General features: G+C 33.1%; 1 protein-coding gene across 1 annotated transcript in view; it reads left to right on the top strand.

Annotated features, from left to right (window-relative positions):
• Positions 1-22,172, top strand: part of Nlg3 (Neuroligin 3) — a 142,063-nt gene extending 119,891 nt beyond the window's left edge. The window contains exons 5-9 of the mRNA XM_001810835.4: positions 3,387-3,856; positions 9,524-9,675; positions 13,582-13,685; positions 18,014-18,526; positions 21,622-22,172. Of these exons, the coding sequence (XP_001810887.2) occupies positions 3,387-3,856; positions 9,524-9,675; positions 13,582-13,685; positions 18,014-18,526; positions 21,622-21,902 (1,520 nt within the window). The 3' untranslated portion in view covers positions 21,903-22,172. The remainder of the gene's footprint in view (positions 1-3,386; positions 3,857-9,523; positions 9,676-13,581; positions 13,686-18,013; positions 18,527-21,621) is intronic.
• Positions 22,173-22,381: the final 209 nt, after the last annotated feature.

Raw genomic sequence — 22,381 nt, 5'->3', positions numbered from 1 at the left:
GTAAGCTCTAGATGCCGCAAAATCATTCTGATAACAGAAAATATTTTCAAATATACATATAAATTTTCAAATGTGATTAGGACCGCCTTCAATAATTAAAAAAAATGTAATTATCGTTGTATATTCCTTATCATCAACATTTTACGAAGGTGTTTGAGGTTTACACTTCTATGAACAATGCATACCATCACATGTTAGAAGTAATGTCTCATAACAGATTTTCGTTCATACTTTCATCTCCTATTTAGCCTCCTTGCGACCAAATTTCTAAAACCCTAAGAAATATTAATTTGCACGAATATCACCTCAAAATATTTTTTTATATTTTCTTGGTGAGAGTTTCGAAAAACCCTAAAACACGTGTTTCTTTTTCTGAGTCGAAAGCCCGGATATATACCAATTTTTTCCTGTAAATTATCTTCACAAATAATGGATTTCCATAAAAATTTTAACATCTCATTTAACCCTCTTAGGAGATGATTTTCAAAAAATCCTTTCTTGTCGGACCTATTCACCCTCTTAAGAAACGTGTATGCCAAATTTGATATTTCCAGCTTCAGTGGTTTATTCTGTGTGTTGTCTGTCAGTCAGCCAATCACGGGACCTTTTGATATGTATAGACTACTTCGTACACTTGTACGCAACTATTCTGAAAGACAAAAAAATAAAGCAAAACTTAGTTAGAAAAAGTACGAACACATAATTTTATTGTGATCTTTAAAACCGCGACCCATTGCAAACCCAAGTTACTTTTGCTTGTTTTTACAATTATTGCAAAGAATCTTTCGTTCCCTATTTAAAGAGACTTGTCACCTGGTGCAGCCTAAGCAACTTTACTTTGAATATCACCAAATGCGTCGGAAAGTAAACACCGTTAACTTTCAATACAACCTGGATAATATTGAACTTGAACGTTGCTATGAGTTGAAAGATCTTGGTGTCGTTTTTGATTTTTCGCTTTCTTTCGTTAATCATATGAACGCGGGCCATAAACTGCTCAGTATTATCATTCGCAACTGCAATGAATTTACGAACGAAACTCTCTTAAAGACGATTTGTTTTTCTTTGGTACGATCTAGGCTTGAATATTGCTCTTGCGTTTGGTCTCCCGCCTACGTCAAATGTATTAAAAATCTTGAAAATGTTTTAAAAAAAAAATTTTCTTATTTTTTTTTAGATTTATCCTCTTCAAAATTTATATCACTTACAGCTTCTTCTAAATTTCAATTTGAACTCACTTAAAATCCATTCGCTGTCAATCTATCTTTTACTAAAATCGCCAAGATATTTTATGTGTAAATGTTTTAATTCTGTTGCTGAAGTGTGTGACATTAACGTCTCTCCCCTCTCTAGTATTAAAAAAATTTACACGGTGTCCCAAACTAATGCCAAATTTTATAAAAATTGGTTAAAGTGTAAGACACTTTTGACAACTGTTTGGAATTTCTCAATACGAAACGTCAGATTATTATAACAGATTTAAAGCAATTTCAAGCCTTGTTGAGTCTAATTCAGAGAATAAAAGGTTGTATTCAACTCGTTTTCGTGTAAATCGGTTTATTTATTTCACCGCGTGGATGATAAACCATTCGTATTCACTCGTGGTTTGATAATCCACTCGTGAAATAAAATGTCCGATTTACACTGAACTCGTTAAAACTATTCTTGGGGATTATTTTTAATGAGCAATACTTCAAAAACAAAATGTTTTTTGGAAAAATAAAAAATACGTATCAATTAATTTTTTATTGTTAATTTATGGTCAAAATATTTGCACTCGTTCGTGGGACACCGTGTATAATTGTTATTAGTCTGTTTGTCTTTTGTTTATTATTTTATTCATTATGTATTATTTATTATTATTGTATTAAAATTCATCCTATTTTTATTGGATCTTCTGTTGGGCAATAAAAATAATAAATTATTTTAAATTATGTTTTATGTATAAATTGCTTAACAATATGTATGATGCTCCTGATCTTTTAAATACCGTGACGTTCAAGCATGCCGTCAGGACCGTTCCCCTTATTTATTTAGATTTTTGTAATACAAACTATGCAACTCTTTCTATATATCGGTGCACTAATAATTTTAGTGATATCGATTTTTTTAATTGTGCTTCTTATAACTGATTCAAAAGAGAAATTAGAAATTTATTGAAAATGTAAATCAAGTTTTATTACAACAGCCTTCTGATTTTTTATAGCGTTAATAAACAAATCATAATGTAGTATTATTATTAGTATTATTATTATTATTAGTTGTAATTTCCAAAAATCCTGGTTTCATGTTTACATGTTTTTTTATTTTTAACCGAAATTCAAAATACCAATTTTCATGGTTAGAATTTCGAAAATTACGGATTTTTATATGTAACCTCTTAAGGAGGCAGAACTTTCAAAAATCTAAAATCACGTCTTTTCTTCATTTTTGACCAAAAGCTTAAATCTGTACCTGAGAGTTAAACAAGTCCAATATGTGAAATGTTCAGGATAAACAGAAAATTTAATTTTTCTGAAATATACGTTAATTGTAACTGTGATTTAATGAAGATAGCTCTTTGAGGACATTTTCAGTTTAATAAGTAGCTGCTTAATACTTGAAATTACGCATTCTCTCATTTTCGTAAAAAATGGACTTACGCTTCTTAAACTCGCAAATTTTCAATTTTCATGAAGATAACTTAGAAAGTGACGTATTTTTTTTAACACTCTTTGGGGGTGGAATTTCTAAAAATCACACGTGTTTTTCCATTATTGATAGAAAGTCCAAATACAAATTCTCCTGGATGTAAGTTCAAAAATAATGGAGTTTCATAGCTAACACCTTGAGGGTGAAATTTCTTATAATCATACAACACGCACGTGTTTCTTCATTTTTCACAAAAACCCAAAAAGATAGTAATTTTCAGGGATATAAGTCCAAAAATGACGAAATTTTATATTTAACCCTCTTAAGGGTGGAATTTACAAGTTTTAAATGATGCGTTTTTCATTTTTAACCTAAAACCCAAGTACTAATTTTTCATGGTATAACTTTTATAATTCTTTAAAAATGACGGGTTTTCATTCAAATTTTAACACCCCATTTCACCTCCATATAGACTGACTTTCCAAAAATCCCTCCTTAGCTTACGCTAAGACACCCTCTACAGAACGTATCAAATTTCATGTATCTAGGTTGTCTGTCAGTCAATCAGTCACTGTTTTACTTGTATATCCTGTTGATACAGGACAAAGGACAAATCGCGCTCCTACATTATTCACATTTCATATTGCAATTGAATGTACTTGAACAAACCAATATCCATACAATACTTTAATAATGCAGATGCTATTTTATGCCAGTTTTTTGCACATACTTGCACACCTGAAATAAAATTGCAGGTGACAACCCGCACTACGAGTTCGACGCGTTGAAGCCGGTGAAGGCCGAGCCCCAGAACGCCATCAACATCCTCAACAACGTCCTCCTGCGCAAATCGGTGGTGTCGAAGCTGTCCAGGTACGACCTTCTCCTGGGGGTGGTGAAGGCTGAGGCGTACTTCGCCTTCAACGGAGAAGACGTCCAGTACGGCATCGAGGCCGATCGCAGGTCGAAAATCCTGCGGACCTTTGTCCGAAACACGTACAGTTATCACCTCTCGGAGATTCTAGCGACGATCGTTAATGAATACACGGATTGGGAAAGACCCGTTCAACACCCGATCAATATTCGAGATGAGACGCTGGAAGCATTGTCGGATGCACAATACGTAGCACCCGTTGTGCATACTGCCGATTTGCATTCGGCTGAGCACCGGAATTCTTTTCTGTACGTCTTCGATTATCAGACCAAGTTCGGGGATTACCCGCAGGTAAGTTAATGCGAAATTTGATGCGATGAAATTCCACGGATTTGGCCGGTTTTGTTGCGTTCCGGGTGGAATAATTAGTGATTTATATGACGGCGAAACGAAACAATTACGACCAAGTACAATGCCAAAAATTCGGGCAACATGAGATGATTAGTTCGAAAAATAGAGAAACAAGTTCTATTGAGAGTAAACAAGTCAAACACAAATTTCCCGTTATTTTTCCCGGAATTATGAATAAAATTTGACCTAACTCAAAGCGATTTCAAGAATAATGTAGTGAAAGAATCAGAGAAAAAATTACTATCCCGAAAATAGACCGAACATGGGATAGTACAGTACGCAGAGAAACAAACTTTTCACATCAATGTTGCATTTTTTAATAGTAAAACTTTATACCCTTATTAGTGGCATCGCTGTCAATAAATATGAAAACAAAAAAACAATTTTATAAATCATTTGTATCAAATTAGTACGTCTGTGAGTCAGTATTGTTCCGCACTTTTCTTTTAATTCAACAAAAATACTACGAATCCTTTGATGTTTTGCTCATATCAGGTCTTGATTATGTTCTTGTGGCCCCATTGTCTCAAAATATTAAGACATTTCTCCCAGAGATATCTCTGCAAATTTTGTTTAAACTTGAGGGCTGCACTAACCACTTGCCCTAAAAAAAAAAAAACTCACAATAATTTCTTTTTAATAATAAATATTCCGAATATTTAAATTTCGAATGAGATGGAAAAACGATACAAGGTGGTCTCGATATAACTGCCAAAAAAATTCTGGGTCATTACAAAGGTCCAACAAGTCCGGAAAATCTTTTTTGTTAGTTAGGTCAAAAATGATGTGGATAAATTAACCCCTGTTCACACACATTCGACGCTACTGATCACAGTCATAGTCAGGAATTAATTGTTAGTGTTTGTAAGAATGACAATATTTAAGCAACCATACTTGAATCATTTGGGACAGTGACACATCACTTGAATCATTTGGGACAAGTTCTACATAGATTTTGTTTGCAAGGTTATATTGCCATCACTCTGTATAACGACAACTAACCGTGTATTAGTTGTTTCTAAACTATAAAAATGCCAACGTCGCATTTTACCGAATTATTTCTTTTAATAAGATTGTTAAATTTGTAAAACAGCTATTAATGATTACATCTCTCATTAAAAATATAAAATATATTAGTTATTATTTATTTGAAGTGCATGAATAATTTATAACAGTTAATTTTGAGAGAAAATGCGACGTTGGCGTTTTTATAGTTTTGAAACTGCTAATACAGGTGTATTTTTTAGTCCAGATCTCTTTTCTGGACTTCATTACAAACAGAAATGCACCTTTCATTATAATGGTGGAAGTAAAATATCGTAAGTGGTAACTTATTGTAAGCTCTTTTGCAAAAAATATATTTAAATTTAAGATTACATAAAGATAAATTATCTGCAAAGAGTGCAAAACTGAAATAGAAATTTAAAAAATTCTGTATTAGTATTAGAATGTATTGGTGCTTATCAACCTCAACTATGTCTCATTTTTTTTTATTATTCATGTTTAAATTATCGTTCCAAAGATCAGTTACAAAAAATAAATTAAGAAAATTAAGACCTGACCTGACCTGACCTGACCTGACCTGACCATGAATCGTAAAAAATAAAAAAACTTGGTTGGATGCCGATAGGCCAAATTAATAAATAATTAGTTTTTGTCAGTATATATATTTATCTATAAAATGTTCGTTACTGCTTCACCATTCTATCTCCGTAAACCATTTCATTGAAAAAAAAGTTGCCATCAAATTTCTGGGCTTAATATTGCTGATCTCTCATTAGTCATTACCTAAAATTAAAACGGCAATGTTTAAAAACTCATTTTCCTACAATACAGCAAAGTTATACATTTCCTGTCAGTTACTTAAAGAAAAACTTTCGGTGAACAATTTTCGCAATTTTTGCATATTTTTTATTCTCAAGTTTTTTTTGAGTTTTTTTATTTTTGTTATTTTCTTCTTGTTTTATTTTCTGTTTTTTTTTCTTGAATAGTTTTTTTAGTTTCAGTGCAGTAAAATTTTTGTAAATTTCATTTCGTTTATTTTTTTATTTATCTATTTATTTTTCTCATTTTTTACTTTTTATTAAATAAGAAGGTTAAATTATAAAGACAGCTCATTATTATTATTAATTATTATTATTATTATTATTATTATTATTATTATTATTATTATTATTATTATTATTATTATTATTATTATTATTATTATTTATTCTTAGTTTTTAAGAAAAAGTGAAAGCAATTGTCAAGGAAAAAACGGCGAATATAATTTAGAAGATTACCAAATTACCTGCACCCCAAGTGAAATCGCGCATTTGGAAATTTTTAGTTTTATAGAAATTTGTAGACGGTTCCTAATTTTTGTTTTGTTTAATTGTTTGAATTATTAAATAATAATAATTTTACAATAGTTTAAAGCATTTTTTCTTCAATTGACCCGTTTCTTTTCCTATTGATTCCAAAAAAAAACAGTCTGATATTTATCTATTGATTAAAATTGAATTATACGAAAAAATGCAACCATTTCGTCAAATTTAATATAATAAACATAAGCAATAAAATGGATTACTGAAGACTAGTCCTTGTTGGACGTAATAGATTGGAGCAATAAATTACGTTTGATTTGATTTGAGTGCAATATAAAATTTGCTCATTTCTCATAAATTCCTCCACTTAAACCGTCCCAACACTAAGTTATTCGCTCAAAAATATGAAATCCGTTCTAAAATCGCATTTCCTAGATTAAAACGAGAAGCTCCATATTGTTATCCGAATGGATATTTTGCTCAACTCCTTCAGACGCGACCTATTTGCCTAAAGGCACTTGCTCCAATATTCCATAAATTTGCAAGCTTTCTATCAGAAAAATATCGGATTTGTTGAAGCGATTTTTAGAGACAAATCACCCTTCGCTCCTAATTGCACCACAAGACATAATTTCACGTTATTCATCACAATCAATTAGGAGTTTTTCGGTCGTCAATTTCTGTTTTAAAAGCCTCTCACTTCCATCCCGCAAAGAAATTGTTTCTTCGGCAGATAAATGAAGTTTCCACCTTTGGCGCACAAAAACCGAGTAAGTGATGAATCCTGGCAATTATAAAGATTGAAGGTGTAGCGTCCTTCAGCCGACAAACAGATTGATTGGAAGCGAATCCTCGGCCGGGATTCTATCTTAAAGACGAGCTTTCACGTGTCAAAGCGCTGATGTTTGTTCTACCGCGATTAAATATTCATGCGTTAATGAGCAGCCGACAGGATTTATTTGAACTAATAGCCGACGACAAATATGTTTGCCAAGGCTAATCGAGGACATAAATAATAGACAAGACGAAGCGCTGTTCCGAATTCCCAGCCAGTGAAAAATCCAATTTTCCTTCATCTTATCAATTAAAATTGGAAATTCTGTTTACATTCTACTTCATAATTCAAGTATTGTTCGCAGCGACTGTCACAGCTGTGTCGGGCCGAAAATTTGTTTAATTTCGCCTTAATTGCAGTTAACAAAGTCCAAACTCGACACAAAATGACAAGCTAAGTTATTAGCCGACAATAAAAGATCGCGAATTCGCTCTCAAGTCGGATGATTAATTCCGGCGAGTTTTTAATCCTCTCGAAATGATCGAAGAAACTTTGTGCTGGAATTGAACTCTTTCGACATGGAGCTATTAAAACACTTGGTCGCCGTCCTATCGATTGTGCTTCTGGCCCAAATCCAAGTGTATGTTTTAATAAGTCGGTGACTGTGTCCCTGTTGAATCAACTGCGCGCGTTGTAAAGTCCCAATTTCGTCATAAAATTCGCTAAATAAATAATTACCATCCATCACCCCGTTTGAGCAATTTACCGTCATTGTTGTAAATTGCGTCTACTTTATAAACTTTTGTTTCCTTTTGCGTCCTTAAAGCATTTTTTGATGAGGCGATTTTTTATTCAGCCGCAACCGTTCCTTTGTTTGCCAAGTTTAAATGCCTTTTTATGACGCTTAGGTCGGGCTTAACGTGGATGCGACCCGTTTTTCTTGCATCGGGTGGATGGCAAAAATGCAGTAAATTTGCGAACTGGGCCATATCTCGTTTCCAGTTCTCTTAAATCCGGTTTATTGCAACTAGCAAACAAGTTCTCGATAATAAAGTTTTATCTGCTGGCTGGACTATCTCATTCATAGTTGTCGACGAAACTACTTTCTTAATTACGTATAAATTTTAATAATTGCTTGAAATATTGGCCGCTGATTCTCTTAATCCCTCTTTTCGGAGTCATCCGCAATTTAAACACGCCACTTGGTTACTTTTTACGGCTGCATATTTAAGTGCGCCGGGGCTACATTGTTTGCTTTATTAATAGTAAAAGCTTCTAGACTCGAGCGCTGAAATCCATCTTTTTCAACTAGCTCCGAAAACAGCCAAAATGAAAAAGTCAACAATTGCGTTTTTACGTGTGCAGCGTCCAAAGCTTTTCTCATTTAAACTAGCACTTTCGTCCCTTTTCAAACGCAAATGCGCGATAGTTTCGGCCAACGGAACCTTTTTACGCTTTATAAGATGTGTCTTTTAATGTCGCAAATGCCATAAACATATTCAGCGAGTGCCGAACATAATCTCTACTTACCTTTCAACGGAGGGTTTAGTACTCTATAAAATGTATGTATATTCAAATTTTCTGCTCCCCACTCGCACATTTTAAACGCTATAAAATACCGCGACGTGTCTCTATTATTGATTTTTTACGGGGACACAGCTGAGGTTAAAAAGAGATTTATTTTCATCGACGGCTCGGAATAATTTGTCCAAACATCGTTAATATTTTCCAAGGCGATACAGACGCAATTTAACACCGCACTAACCAAAACAGATATCGAAACATCATTTTTCAACTGTTGCATTTGCCACAAAACTGAAAATATTGCTGGATAACAAGCCAACTGTTGGAAAATTTTGCTCGCACCAAAGGTCAACACCAAAATATTATTTTTAATTGTACAATCCTTTACCAATAACACGGTCGTTACAAGTACAAAAATGGTGGATGCGCCGGGACCGATTGTTGCGCTCAATTTTTACGTCAACAGGCGAAGGAAAAATTAAATTTTTGTGATCATAAAGTGCACGACTGCAGCTTCACAATGCGAATGATATGCGCATTTGGCTTAGCAGTGCCGAACTCGGGCCTCATTAAGAATGCCATTTCGATAAGAAATCCACTTATAAATCCTCGTCTGAACTGTGCCAGAAGAATGTCTCGTAATCCAAACGACACGAATGATGTAGAAGTTGCGCTCTTGTGACAGCTGCATATTATATTCAGCCCCGGAGTTGCATTCTAATGCCGTCTGAATGTATTTATGCCTTGGTCCGAAGCTTTCAATTTAGCATTTGCTAGATTGCGCACTTTTCACTCCGTTTAACAAAAAATCGAAAAATATATAAAATAGTCTTCCGCCCGCTATTAGCGCGAGCAAAGTCCAAAAAAGCCTCGCAGTCAAAAGCAGTAATGTTCACGTGAGCGCGAATGAAATATACCATATGAATAATTTAAGTCCGTATTTGAAAATACAAGCGGCGGAGAAGCTGCGCGAGCTGGAATTATCTCGTCGTTTAATTCCAGAGACAAGGATGCATCCATGGCGAGGAACTTCCCTACTTGTTCGGCGCCCCGCTTGTCGGAGGATTCATGCACTTTGTAAGAAACTACACCAAGTCCGAGGTCCTCCTCGCAGAGACCACCATGATCTATTGGAGCAACTTTGCGAGGACGGGGTAAGAGCCAACCGCGGTTAACTTATATGTTTTAGAAACTCTTACTAATGTAGAATGCATGCTCCAACTACTCCCAACTTACATTAACTCCAAAAACTTGGATTTTTGAGTGATTCCCGACTCATAATCAGACTAGTTACAAACTTCATCATTTTTATCGAGTCAGAACAACTCCAACTCGGAGAGTGAATGCTAATTTGTAGAGTTTTGCCTCTTCATGTTCGTGTAAAGCAAAGCATTTTTCTAAAGTTTTTTAAGGTATTTTTAGACCCTTGTTAGCGGAAAGTAGCCTATGTTGTAAAACTTATTCCAAATAAGTGGCGAACTGACATTGACAAAAATGACTAAATTTTGGCATTAAACATATGTTTCCGAATATCGGAAGTAAAATTACCGTTGGAGGCGCCACTGAGTTAGGTCGAAAACAGTAACCATAAATGGCGGGAAAATGTTTATTCGAATATTTTGAGCGTTGTACGAATTTTGGGGCTACACAATTATTACATTGCCTATGCGGAATGATATTGCATATTTGATGCAAGAAACTTATGTTGACAAATGAGAGATGACGAGGAAAACACGAATAACGAATGACTGTTTGGTTCACTTTCTTTATTGGAAAATTATTACAAAGACATTGAAAAGCCTACCTTTTGGCATAATTTACGTTTAAATGTATCAGCAGTTGTTAATCTTTATTGTAGTTTTGTAGATTTACCGCAGCATTTCATGATTTTTTTCAGTAGAAAATTCTAACCTAAAATTCATAACACTTCACTAATTTATTGGTTTCTTGAGCCAAACTTTGTGTTCGCTGTGATCCATTACTTATAATCTTTAATTAGACAACTGTTTGATAACACTTTGTAATCAAAATTTAAATATTTTTCACTTTTTATCCACTTTCAAGTTCCAACAATAAACACTTTATACCACGAAAAACTACAGAACCAAAGTCAATGCTAGTATTTACCACCATGTACTTTTAAAGTAATTCTTTCTATTGTAAGTAATTAACACTATACACGCAAAATTGTTGAACAATTCATTAAATGTCAGTTAATTGTGGCATTACGAAAATTTCTTTACTGTTTTCGACATAGTTCAAAAGTCATCACCAGAGGGCGTCTAGTTAATTTTATTTCCGAATTAAAAAAAATTGCCCATAAGCATCGTAATAAAATGTCTTTCAAACCCACTGTTAGTCTTTCGAAAATTATAATAAGATACGTAAGATAAAGAATAATAAACTAATTGTTTATAATAATAGTAATGTTTCTATGTATCTTCATCCTCAAGATTTATTAATGTTGTAAACTTTAGAGAAAAAAACGTACGCCCCTCTACTTCATTATTTTAACCAAGTGGGTGCATTTCAAGAGTCTTTTATGTAACTGTTAGTTCTCCACCAGATATGGAACTACTCTCAAAAATGTACTTGATATAAATCAAGAAAACAATGTGATATGGTAAGTTGATGTTTTAATTTTAAGAAACAACTTCAATAAAATATTCAAATTTTAAAAGTCTTACAAGTAGTACAATTATGGCAACCGGTTGCTTGAATTACCACTTAATATCCTAAAGTGTACCATACAATAAATTATTATTAAAAAAATAATTTTTGACTAAAGATTTTTTGGCAATATGACAATAAGGTATGCAACAATTATTATTACTAGTGTAATAGTTATTTATGTAAAATAGAATTTTAACGGACGAATCGGATTAAGGACGAGGCGACGAAGGAGAGACGTCGGCGTTTTTATAGTTTTGAAACAGCTAATAGATCACTCTAAATTAGGCTTTCGTTATTCACTGGACGCTGATGATTTATCTTTGGTTATTATAAACAAAAGTTCTCCATCCTTAGTTAAAAAAAGGTCTGATATATTAAGTGAAGTTTATTTTTTAAATAAAAGAAACTTAGGTACACTTTAATGATAAAAAAACTAAAATACTAAGGGTAAAATGTACAAAATATTAAAATCCTATGTGCCAATGTAAGTGTGACCAATACTCACGAAAATGTACTTTGTTTTTCAAAATAAATCAAACACTAGACCTAACTTTTTTTACAAAAATTTCTCCGAATGAATTGGCTCTGATGCCAACGTTAAAACTATTTAACATTTCTGTTTAATCTGTTTCTAATTTTAAAATAAAAAATATAAAAAAGTATTAAATTATTCGTTTTTTTAATTCGTATTCATTAACATTCATTCAGTTTAAAATGTGCAACAAAAAAATAAATGTTTTATCAAATTTTATTGTCTTTTTGACGCTGTACAAGAGGTTCGTCAATCTCTGTCGGATGTTAGAAAGGATTCGCAAGGTGAAAAAGGAAGGGAACCTTCCTAGAACACCTACATATTTAACAAACCTGGCACCTGGTAGTTACTATCTTGTTCTAAAATTAAAAGAAAACCTGCGTGGATAATGAAGCTATAATCGCAGGAAATGGCTGGTTTGAGGAGCAACCGGAAAACTTTTTCTTAAAGGCACTGAAGCATTGGAACATCGGTGGACCAGTGCAGTGAAGTCCAGTGAGATCATGTTGAGAAACAAATAACAAATGTTTAAAAATTCTTTTTCATTCTATGTCAGGGACTGTAAATATTGATCAACTCTCGTAGATTATGTAAAACTTGATTATACAAGAAATGGTTTAGCAAAAATTTAAAAGTAGATAGAGAATGGCAAGACAAATTGCTTAAGCAAAATTAATGTAAATCAAAAATACAGAGTTTTCTCAAAAAATTATTCTGAAATTAATGTCCAAAATTTTGAGAACCGCTAAATTAGAATTATAAAACTTAACGTAAATTTTAATATTATTAACTAAACAGCAGAGTTCAATTAACTTTTTGGTCCACTACGTATTCTTGTATTTTAATTTGTGTTTTGTTATTAAATTTTACGAAAAAAAACAACTTTTTTTAGATTAGATTATATTATATATAATGTAAAAAAATGTCATTCGATGTATGGCTAAAATCTCCATGCGTCAAAATTTTAAACATGTAGACCATATTTTAGAAAAACTACGAATATAAACTATATGTCAAAAGAATAAAAAACAAATAAATATAAATATGTCAAAAGAATAATTTTTATAAACCAAGTACAAGGATTAACATAATTCACCAAATTATCTTGGTTTAAGAGTTTTAAATAAATTGCTTAACAGGATAAGGTGTATTAAAACATTTCACAGATTTAAATGTGAATTCAAAGATTTTTTACTCGCACATCAGTGCTTTTATTTCTATTCGTTGGAGACATTTTTCGCATTATAATTTTAACATGTTTATAGGTAACGTTTTATGTGTAGGTTTTTATTTATTTGTTCCTACATAATGTAAATTATTACAGGAAATAAAGTATTACGACCACCATAAGATAACAATGGGACAATTTAGGAAATCAAGCGGTGGTACATGTTTGGAAACTGTAAACAAATAAACACAAATGAGATTACAGAACAAAACGTAAAGTTAAAAATGATTTTGTATAAGTAAAAGAACGCTAAATTATTGTAACTAATAGATCAATAAAATGCAAAGGACATTATTTGCAATACTACTGCAAAAATCCTTACTAAAAATTGAAGCAAACTTACATTGTACTTCCAAAATTTGTTCTTTCGTTGATAACACAATGAAACCTTTAGCTACAGCTTTGAATTTTACTACACTATCAAATAACTTTCTGTCAGCGTTAAGCACCATTAATTATAATCACCATAAAACAACTTCTTCTTTAAAAATTTACAAATGTACAATTTAAGCACCGGTACAATATAGGCTGCTTTCCCTTATAATTTTCCAGCTTAAACATTGGCCTTTTTAAGTTGTTTTGACATGCAATACGACCCCAGTAATTTGGCATTACTTCGTTTTACAGAAACCCAAATGAGCCGCCAGAGGGAGCCCGTCAGGAGCGAAATCGCTTCAAAAACATCGATTGGACTGCCTACGAAGCCGTTCATAAGAAATATCTGAATTTGGGTAAGTTGACCGAGCGGAAACGATCGATTTTGACGCGTGTGGATTAAATCAGCGATTCCCAACAAGCCGCAAATTTTAATAAGAACTATGTCACAGAATAAAGGGTTTGTTCGCCTGAATCCACCAGTTTCTGTGGAAATTTTAATCAACAATAAGATGCTTTAAGCTAAATCAGCATGTGTTTGTTTGTTATGCAAACTAGTGGATAACCAATTTGTTTAGTAGTACAATTAATAAAAAATTGGTTTTAAATTCCTGTTTAAAACCGCTGTTAAAACATGACTTTTGCAGTGTTTGTGCCTTATCATTCAAATACTTTGCATTCACTCCCTCAAATTAATTACTTGGCGCTATCAGATGGCGAAAGGTTGAGAAACACTGTATTTTAACATATGTATATTACACATTTTTGCATACCGCCACACGCAATCTCGTCGAAGGAGTAATTCCCTTTCGAAGGAATAAATTTTTCCATTCTTCCCGTTTCTTTTGTTACCTAATCTCATTAAAATGTTTGCTTGGCTCCTAAGCGCGTTTCCATAAACTCGAATAATTCGTTAAACAATCAATAAAACACGTCAACGTTTGAGAGTCGTAATTTATATCCTCCCCCTGTAAAAATTTCAGGCCCACTCGTCGCTTATTTATATCCGGGCTTAGTTACGCACACAATTAATTCGGAATTGACAGCGACTTCCCCGAGGAGTCGCACTCTTTCGATGAGTTAATCCTCTCATAAAAAGCTTTTTAAACTATTTTCGGATCGGGGTGTTATTTAGTAGGCGAACATGCAGCCGAGGGATGAGATTAAACAAAACACACGGATCGGGAGTGATTTATATGCACGTCGAAGACGGGAGGAGCGCTCGTGTGCTTCCGCAGGAAATTGGAAATTAGCGTTTCAATAGCAGGATTAAAGACGACAGAGAGGTCGTGGACAATGTCTCAACTCGCTAAATGGAATAACTAAAAATAATGTAAATTGATTCTTCCCACTCCGTTGAAGTTTAATTCGGAACTTTTCACAATTTCACGTCAGAACCCATTCACCGGCAGGGAAAATATCTAAAATGAAAATTCGGCCTCACGTTTCCGTGTTTTCGCCTCCGGGATTTCGTACCTTGACGTAGACAAGCAGCCAACATAATTAGACAAGTCCAAAATCTGTAAATCGATCGCGTCTGAATTAAATATCCAGTCGCTTGCAGTGGAATTTCAAACACGGACGCTTTATCAAAACACTCGAATGCTTCTGTATTTTGTTAAACCGGAGTGAGCACAGACGAGCAGATACAACGTTATTTCAACTCGGGAGGAATGTTAGCTTAGCAATTTATAACTGTATGTGAGAAAGTTTAAAGTAGGTATATATACGAAGAAATCAATTTAAAACTCATGCATAAGAGGCGATGCGGAGTCCTTACCGCCAGCCTGTGCATCCCAAACCTTACATAAACACTTCCTGCTTTTTATTCATCGACGAAGATACACCGCCGGCCTCTAAATCAATTTTGTATTATGTTCGAAAGGAAAAAAGTTAAAATACGATTTCGGGCCGAGGAAATGGGAATTTCAACGCCTGCACTTCGAGTCGTCCTGCAGGTGATCCGGGATAATAGCCTTTCGGAGGATCAGCCCACAAAAGGACTCATCCAGGGCAGTCCAGTTTACATCAAAAGCAAACTAACTAAATGTTTTATTTTTCCACACAATTTTTTACAAAAACATCCGATTTTTTTTTTATTTTTAATATTCCACTATCTCGTATCTCAAAATCTAAAAATCGCACAGAAGCCATCGTTTAAATAACATATTTTTCCCTATGCTTTTGAGAATTTTTCTACACTTTTTTGTAATTAAAATTATTCGATTAATATTAAGTCGCTGACATAAAATTTTAATCAATTTTAATTAGTTTTAATGACCTTCTGAAACAAACGACGCTAATATAAAGAATTTTTTTATTAGTATGTATAGCCTTATGGATACAGTTAAAAAAACGCGTCAGTTTTATCTGGTAGGCGAAGACAATCAGCATTTTAACATTAATAGCATAAAATTAATACCACCTACAAATACACCAAATCAGAAAAATTGTTAAAATTGCTAGTTTAAAAATAGTGACAGACCTATTTTAATTTAGTATTGTATTCTAATAACTGTAGATATATGCAGACTATACCACAAATAACACATAAAATTCATATTTTTCTGATGAGTCATTTTTCGCGAACAAGTCGATTTTATTTTTTTAATAAAGTTCATTTTTAAGTAATCATGTAATTTTTAATTTTTTAGCTATGTCTTTTCGTTTCTGCTTTATGTTATAAGGGTTGGTTGTTTTTTGTTTATTTTTTGTGTTTAGATGTCATATTAAGTGTTTTCATGCCAATTATTATAGAGCTACGTGTAGTAATAAAAAAAGGTTGATATGTTTTTTTGTGCAAAAATTACAAAATTGTAAATGGCAACTAAATTTAATTGAACACTAAGAACCAAAAATCACCGGTCTACGATAAAATTCTCCTTTAAATAAAATTGGTATGAATATTAAGACCTAAACGTGCTGAACTTAGATTTGCTTTCAGTTCTTTGATATCACGTAATGATTTAAATTTTTAAAAATTCAATACATCTTGTGATTATTGTGATTATTACATTACTTTAACTCATTTGAATCGTAGGTACAGCCACGATCAAAAAGAATGACACCCCTAAAACCTCAGCCACAAATCTTTTCGATATGATACGGTTCATGTGTACGTTTGGCTGGCTCATAAACTAGCTAGATATTGTGTAAACTAACTGCACAGTGTGTAAACCAACCAGTTTGTTGAAATTTATAACCTAAAAAATTTTAGTAGGACTTTTGCTTTTCGACCCGGTTGATAGGAGTGTCATTCTTTGTGATCGTGACTGTACATCGTACATACATATAAAAACAATTTCGAAATAATTTGTACGAAGACAAAAACGATGGGAATTATCGGGAAATCATTCTAATTTTTTTTCTTCAAAAGGTTTGTTATTATGTGACATGTCTTTTCAGACAAAAATAATATATTAATATCATTAATAATTTTAACAATAATGCAACCACTTACTTTTCATGTTTTTAGTGTTTTAGAACGAATTATAACATTTGTTGTAAAATATTATGGCAATCATTAAATTTACAGTTATAGCTTAAAGAAAAAATCAAGGATTTTATTTATTATCTACTAAATAAAACGTTTATGTGATACATAATTTTTGTTAAGTAATTCATTTTGATTCAGAAGAATTAACTTAACATAATAATAAAAAGGAAGACGAAAAGTTATCTTTTGCAAACCAGTTACTAATAATTTTTTTAACTATATTGCCATTACTTGAGGAAGGCCAAATTAATGGCTAATTAGAATTTGATTACAATTAAATGTGAGCTACGACATGTGAGTTACACAACAAATAAACTTTTTCTGAAGTTAGCTTCATGCAAAAATGTTATAAAATGGGTACTTTTTCATTGCGTTTTTTATTGAGAAAGTTGTCATTTTTTCAACTGTGGAGAAAATTGATCAAATCCATGGAGAAAATTCTTGTCTTAGACCAATGAGATGAAAAGATTTTACTTTCTCAATGGATAGTATCCACTGGTTTCTCAAAAACAATTGACAAAAATCAAGAAAAAATGGAAATTGTGGATAATCTAGAAAATTGTACACCACCAAAAGTTCAAGACACAGCTAAACTGACAACACTTAATCTTTTGACACAAAACATATAATTATTATTCCGTTGTTAATATAATTAGAAAAAGTATAGTATGTAACTCGTGAGAAATGGCTTACTCCCTCGCCCACGCCTCGTAGTCGCAAATTTCATTCTCATGGAAATAGCCAAGTTTTTCACTCGTTGAACAATATACTATTTTTCAGTAACTCAAACATAAATTAATTAATTTTGAGTATAAGCCAAAATTCTGAAATAAAATCACATGTATAGAGACTCGTAGCAAACGCTGCTTTATGTGTGATTATTAATTTTTGTGAAACAGTAAATGTATTTTTTTAGCAAACTAACAATAAATAAAATCTGTTGAAAAAATTGAGTCAAATATTGAGAAAAAGTTGTTTTAACAAAAGTAGCTTGAAACTGAACCGTTCCATAGTTTGGCGAAAATTATCGCTGGAGAATTCATTAATAACAGTCTCAGCCCCGTCACCCTGCAATTCCTTATTCAAATTAAAATCAAACTTTTGATTAGCAGCTTCAACCCTTGGTTGACAGACGAAATGGAGCAAACACCTTTTTGCTATTTGCATTTCTGATTGAATTTTTTCCAGATACCAAACCCAAACTGAAAAACCATTATCGGGCCCATCGTCTTTCATTCTGGCTGAACCTCGTCCCGGACTTGCACAAGCCTAGCGGCGACGACGTGCCCATGTCCCATCACAAACTAGTCGACGACGACCCACCGCCCCCCAAACTCCCGTCGCTCAACCCACGCAAACTCCCGACGACCGAAACCCCGGACTTCGCCCGGACTTTAAGCTCCAACACCTCGCTGCTCGCAACGGTGGAGACCCCGGATTCGACCGAACGGGTGGAGGAGTTGGGCGGGCTGAGCACCACGACGCACCCCGTCGAAGACGGCTTTGCTGCCTATTCCACCGCGCTGAGCGTCACCATCGCAATCGGGTGTTCGCTCCTAATCCTGAACGTCCTAATTTTCGCGGGTGTTTACTACCAACGCGACAAGACGCGAATGAATGAGAATCGAGAGCCGAAAAAGCGGAACGAAAACGGACAAATGCCCAACAATATTTGCGGCGATTTGGAGAGCAGCATAATAGGTATTTATTCGATGGAAACAGTGGCGTACTTAGAAACCATCTTCTTCAAAAAAAAACAACCTTTATTGTTAATTTAGAATTTATCCCGAAAAAGGGCACTTTTTATTCACAAACGGACATTTTTTGTCATATTTTGCAAATTTGTGGCACCTAACCCCTTTTAAACATAGATCACATTTCTAAATTTTGACCAGACCACCACACCACTTGTGGCACCTCAAATGTGCTCGAAAAATGTTAGAGATGTGTTTAATGTCTTTAAGTATTTAAAATTAAACACGTTTAATTCATTCATAACATTGAAATGGAAATTTTCCAACCCAGCTTTGTAACTCTTTTATATCAAGGAGTTCCGCCTTTTAATTTGTGTAATGAATTCACTTTCACCCTGTATGCTCCACAATATGTACTTAAAGTAATTTATTTATTCTGATAACAATAAAAAATTAAAAACAGTATCTATCAATTTTCAAATTTCGGAATGTGATAAAAACAATTCAGTAAATGATATTCAATGTTATAAGGAAATAAGTTCTATTTTAGACGTTTTGAGAAGAATATACAGGGTGTATCAGAAATACGTGTGTTAATTTTAACACGTAATAAAACACATCAAATACAACAACTTTTCTATATAACATTTTGCAAAATTCTTCTTTATAATTTTCACTGTTTTCCTCCTTTCTTTTGTGCAAACGAGCCGGTCAGTGTTTAATAACTAGTTTGTATTCATAGCAACAATTTTCATTGTTGTTTTAAATTGTTTCTATCACAACAAAAATAGTTGGGCTCTTTTATTTTTGTACCCATAGGCGGGTACACGTTTCATGTATGTTATCTTTTTCCAAATTTTAGGTAAATTTGCTATTTTTTTATTAAAAAATTACAAATAGAAAAGATGTTTTAGTTGTTGAGCCCTGTTAACTGTTAAAATTAAGTCACCCTGTATAAATGTATGCTTCAAAAACTTTTCTTTCACATGCACTAATTCGTTTTTTAATAGACTGATTTGTTTTAAAGTTACGAAACAATTTTGTTATAATACCAAAAAATCTTAATCTTACCAACAATTAATTCTGTATCTTAGTTAAGTATCTGTATCTTAGAATTAATTAATGGCACTTCTATAAACCAGTCCTAAGTGTTTTCCATAAATTTTTGGACAATATCTTTAAAGGAGCGGCTTTAAAGGGGTACTGTAAGAAGTTTATTAATTATGGAAATATGTATAAAAAAATAAAAATTTAAGAGTTGCTACCCCCAGTATTTCGTCCGCTAGAAAGCTAACTTTGGTAGGTATATACTTATTTGCACTAAATGTAATCTAATTTAAAATTTTATTATTTTTATTTCGAACTCCCGGATTATTTAAATCATGTGGAAATAAAATTTAATAAAAAAGGAAACATAAATAGACAAAACTCTAACCGGTTGAACAACAACCAAAACCAAAACAACTAACAAAACCAAAGAAATAAATTTTGTACTTCATTCCTTCAGTCTGCAGTTTACAAATAACGGTTATGTAATTACTTTAGTTTGCAATATATATGTTCTTCAGATTTTTTGCTGTTGTTAAGCAATTTTTGGACGCTGATTTTAAAACTGCCAACAGGTTTTTTTCTGTCAGCTCTAGTTTTAGAGATTTTGGTAACCCAAGTTAGGGAGGAATTCTTTCAAAAAGGACACAACTTTGAATCATTCACTTTTCTGTTGTCTCAAATTTTTTGCTGTTTTTGCATGACTCTTGGATGCTGATTTCAAAACAGCCAACAGATTTTTTTCTATCGGCTCAAGATTTCGAGATATATTTAATTAATTAACGCCTATTACTTATTAAGCTTATTAAATTACCTTTATTTAGAAAATTACACACAGCTTTTTTAGTCACATACCTACTTCTCGGTTGTCTCAGATCTTTTTGCAGTTTACTTCTAGTTTTTGAGGTAGCCTAAGTTAGCGTTCCTCTAAAAAAAGACATAAGTTGTTCAATTCTCTGGTATCTTGATGAATGATTCTTGAATGCTACATAATTTTAAATCAGCCAACAATTTTTTCTATCAGCTCTAGTTTTCGAGATATCTCTTATTAGAGGTCTCTTCAGAAAATACACACAGCTTTTTTCATAATTTTGTCGAATAATTTTTTAACGCTGATTTGAAAACTGCCAACAGATTTTTCTTAGCAGCTCTACTTTTTGAGATATTCATATTAGCACTTTCCACATATTTCATTAGCTTCAAAATGGAAACTCGAACTGATGATCAAATTTAGACATCAGATTTAAAATCTCATTTCAAAAATTAATTTTAAATCAAATCACATTCTTTTAACGATGTCGTTGTATAGTTTATACAGTTTTTTAGTCATTATCATTACCTAAAATTCTCTTTAAAATTCTTTGGAGCTTTGTAACTCAAAACTCGTCTGATAGTCTTATTATCAGTTTATTTTCTTCTGTAATATCTTTAACTTTTTTCATTCGGATGATTTTATTGAAATAGCAAACTCATTTCTAGCCAAAAATTCTCTACAAAATGTTAGGACATTCTGAAAATTATATTTTAAAAACTGAAAATGTTCTTTGTGATGCACTAGATTTTCAAATGTCTCCTTTATTTTCTAAGATATAGGTTAAAAATCAACCTGTGTTTATTTAGAATGTTTTTGTTTTTCACAAAACAACCCTTTTGACACTTTTTTCTATAGTATTACGTTGTCAATTTCATTGACTTTTTTTAAAGACATTTTTCTGTGTTGCGTTTTACTCAGGCCTTTTCTACCATTCCTTATCGTGAATTTTATATAATATTAATAAAAATTAAAACTACTATAAACTTCTTAAAACTCATGAATACTCATTAGTCATTATTATCAACCAAACAGCTAAGAACATAAGAAGCAAAAAAACGACGAAAACTAAAAATGTGATCAATTGATTTTATCAAAAAAACCTAACCAATCTTCTTACTAGTTTTTTTTATTGAAATATTTTCACCGGTCTGAAAATTCTGCCGCCATTTAGCAAATAAGTACCTAAATATGCCACTGTCTGGAAGGATAATTTAATTTTCAAGTAAACAATGAATCTGTAGGTGTGAAGAGCGACCCGGCCACCATTCTGGGCCACCACCACTCCCACCACCAGCTGCCACCCCCGGAGTTCGCCGACTTGCCGCAGAACAACGCCACGTTGCCGCGGCCGCCGCCGCCCCCGAAAATCTCCAAAGCCAACGTGAACACGTTGTCGTCGAACCAAGTGCCGGAGAATCAACCCCTGCTTTCCACACACAGTATACAGTTGATTAACACGGGGACGTTGACGAAGAAGAACGTTCACGCCAAACAAAACACGATGGAGGAGTTGCGGGTGTGACGAATTCAGTGATACTTTGCTCAAACTTTGTTTTTTATCGGGGACGGACTCAGTGTTTTCTATCTGTGAATAGTAGGCTAGGCGAATGACCAACAGGGCCGGACTCTTTTGTATCCTTCCCTACTGTGCGAGAGTGGGCCGCTTTTAAGCCGGAATTCGGACTTGACAGGCTTTGAAAGCGGTTTTTGCGAATGTTACACGGAAAAATTGAATGAATGTTGTGTAAATACCCTAGATTAATAAAATGTTAAATAAACAATTTAAAACTCGCATATGTGTTTCATGTTTTCCTCGGCAAAAAGTTTCAAAACTAGCAAAACAACTGCAGCAAAAATTCGAATCATCCTCAAAACAACAATTGGAAACAAAAATTTACTCATTTTCTATCAGTGTTTGATCTAAAATTAGCCAGTTCTGTTTTGACTATACGGCGTATGGACTTGTTTTTATTGAACATCCAATTTAATCAAATTAATCCT

The sequence above is a fragment of the Tribolium castaneum genome, chromosome 5, assembly GCF_031307605.1.
Source record: "Tribolium castaneum strain GA2 chromosome 5, icTriCast1.1, whole genome shotgun sequence".
Taxonomy (NCBI): Eukaryota; Metazoa; Arthropoda; class Insecta; order Coleoptera; family Tenebrionidae; genus Tribolium; species Tribolium castaneum.
This window is presented reverse-complemented; position numbering and strand designations above follow the sequence as displayed.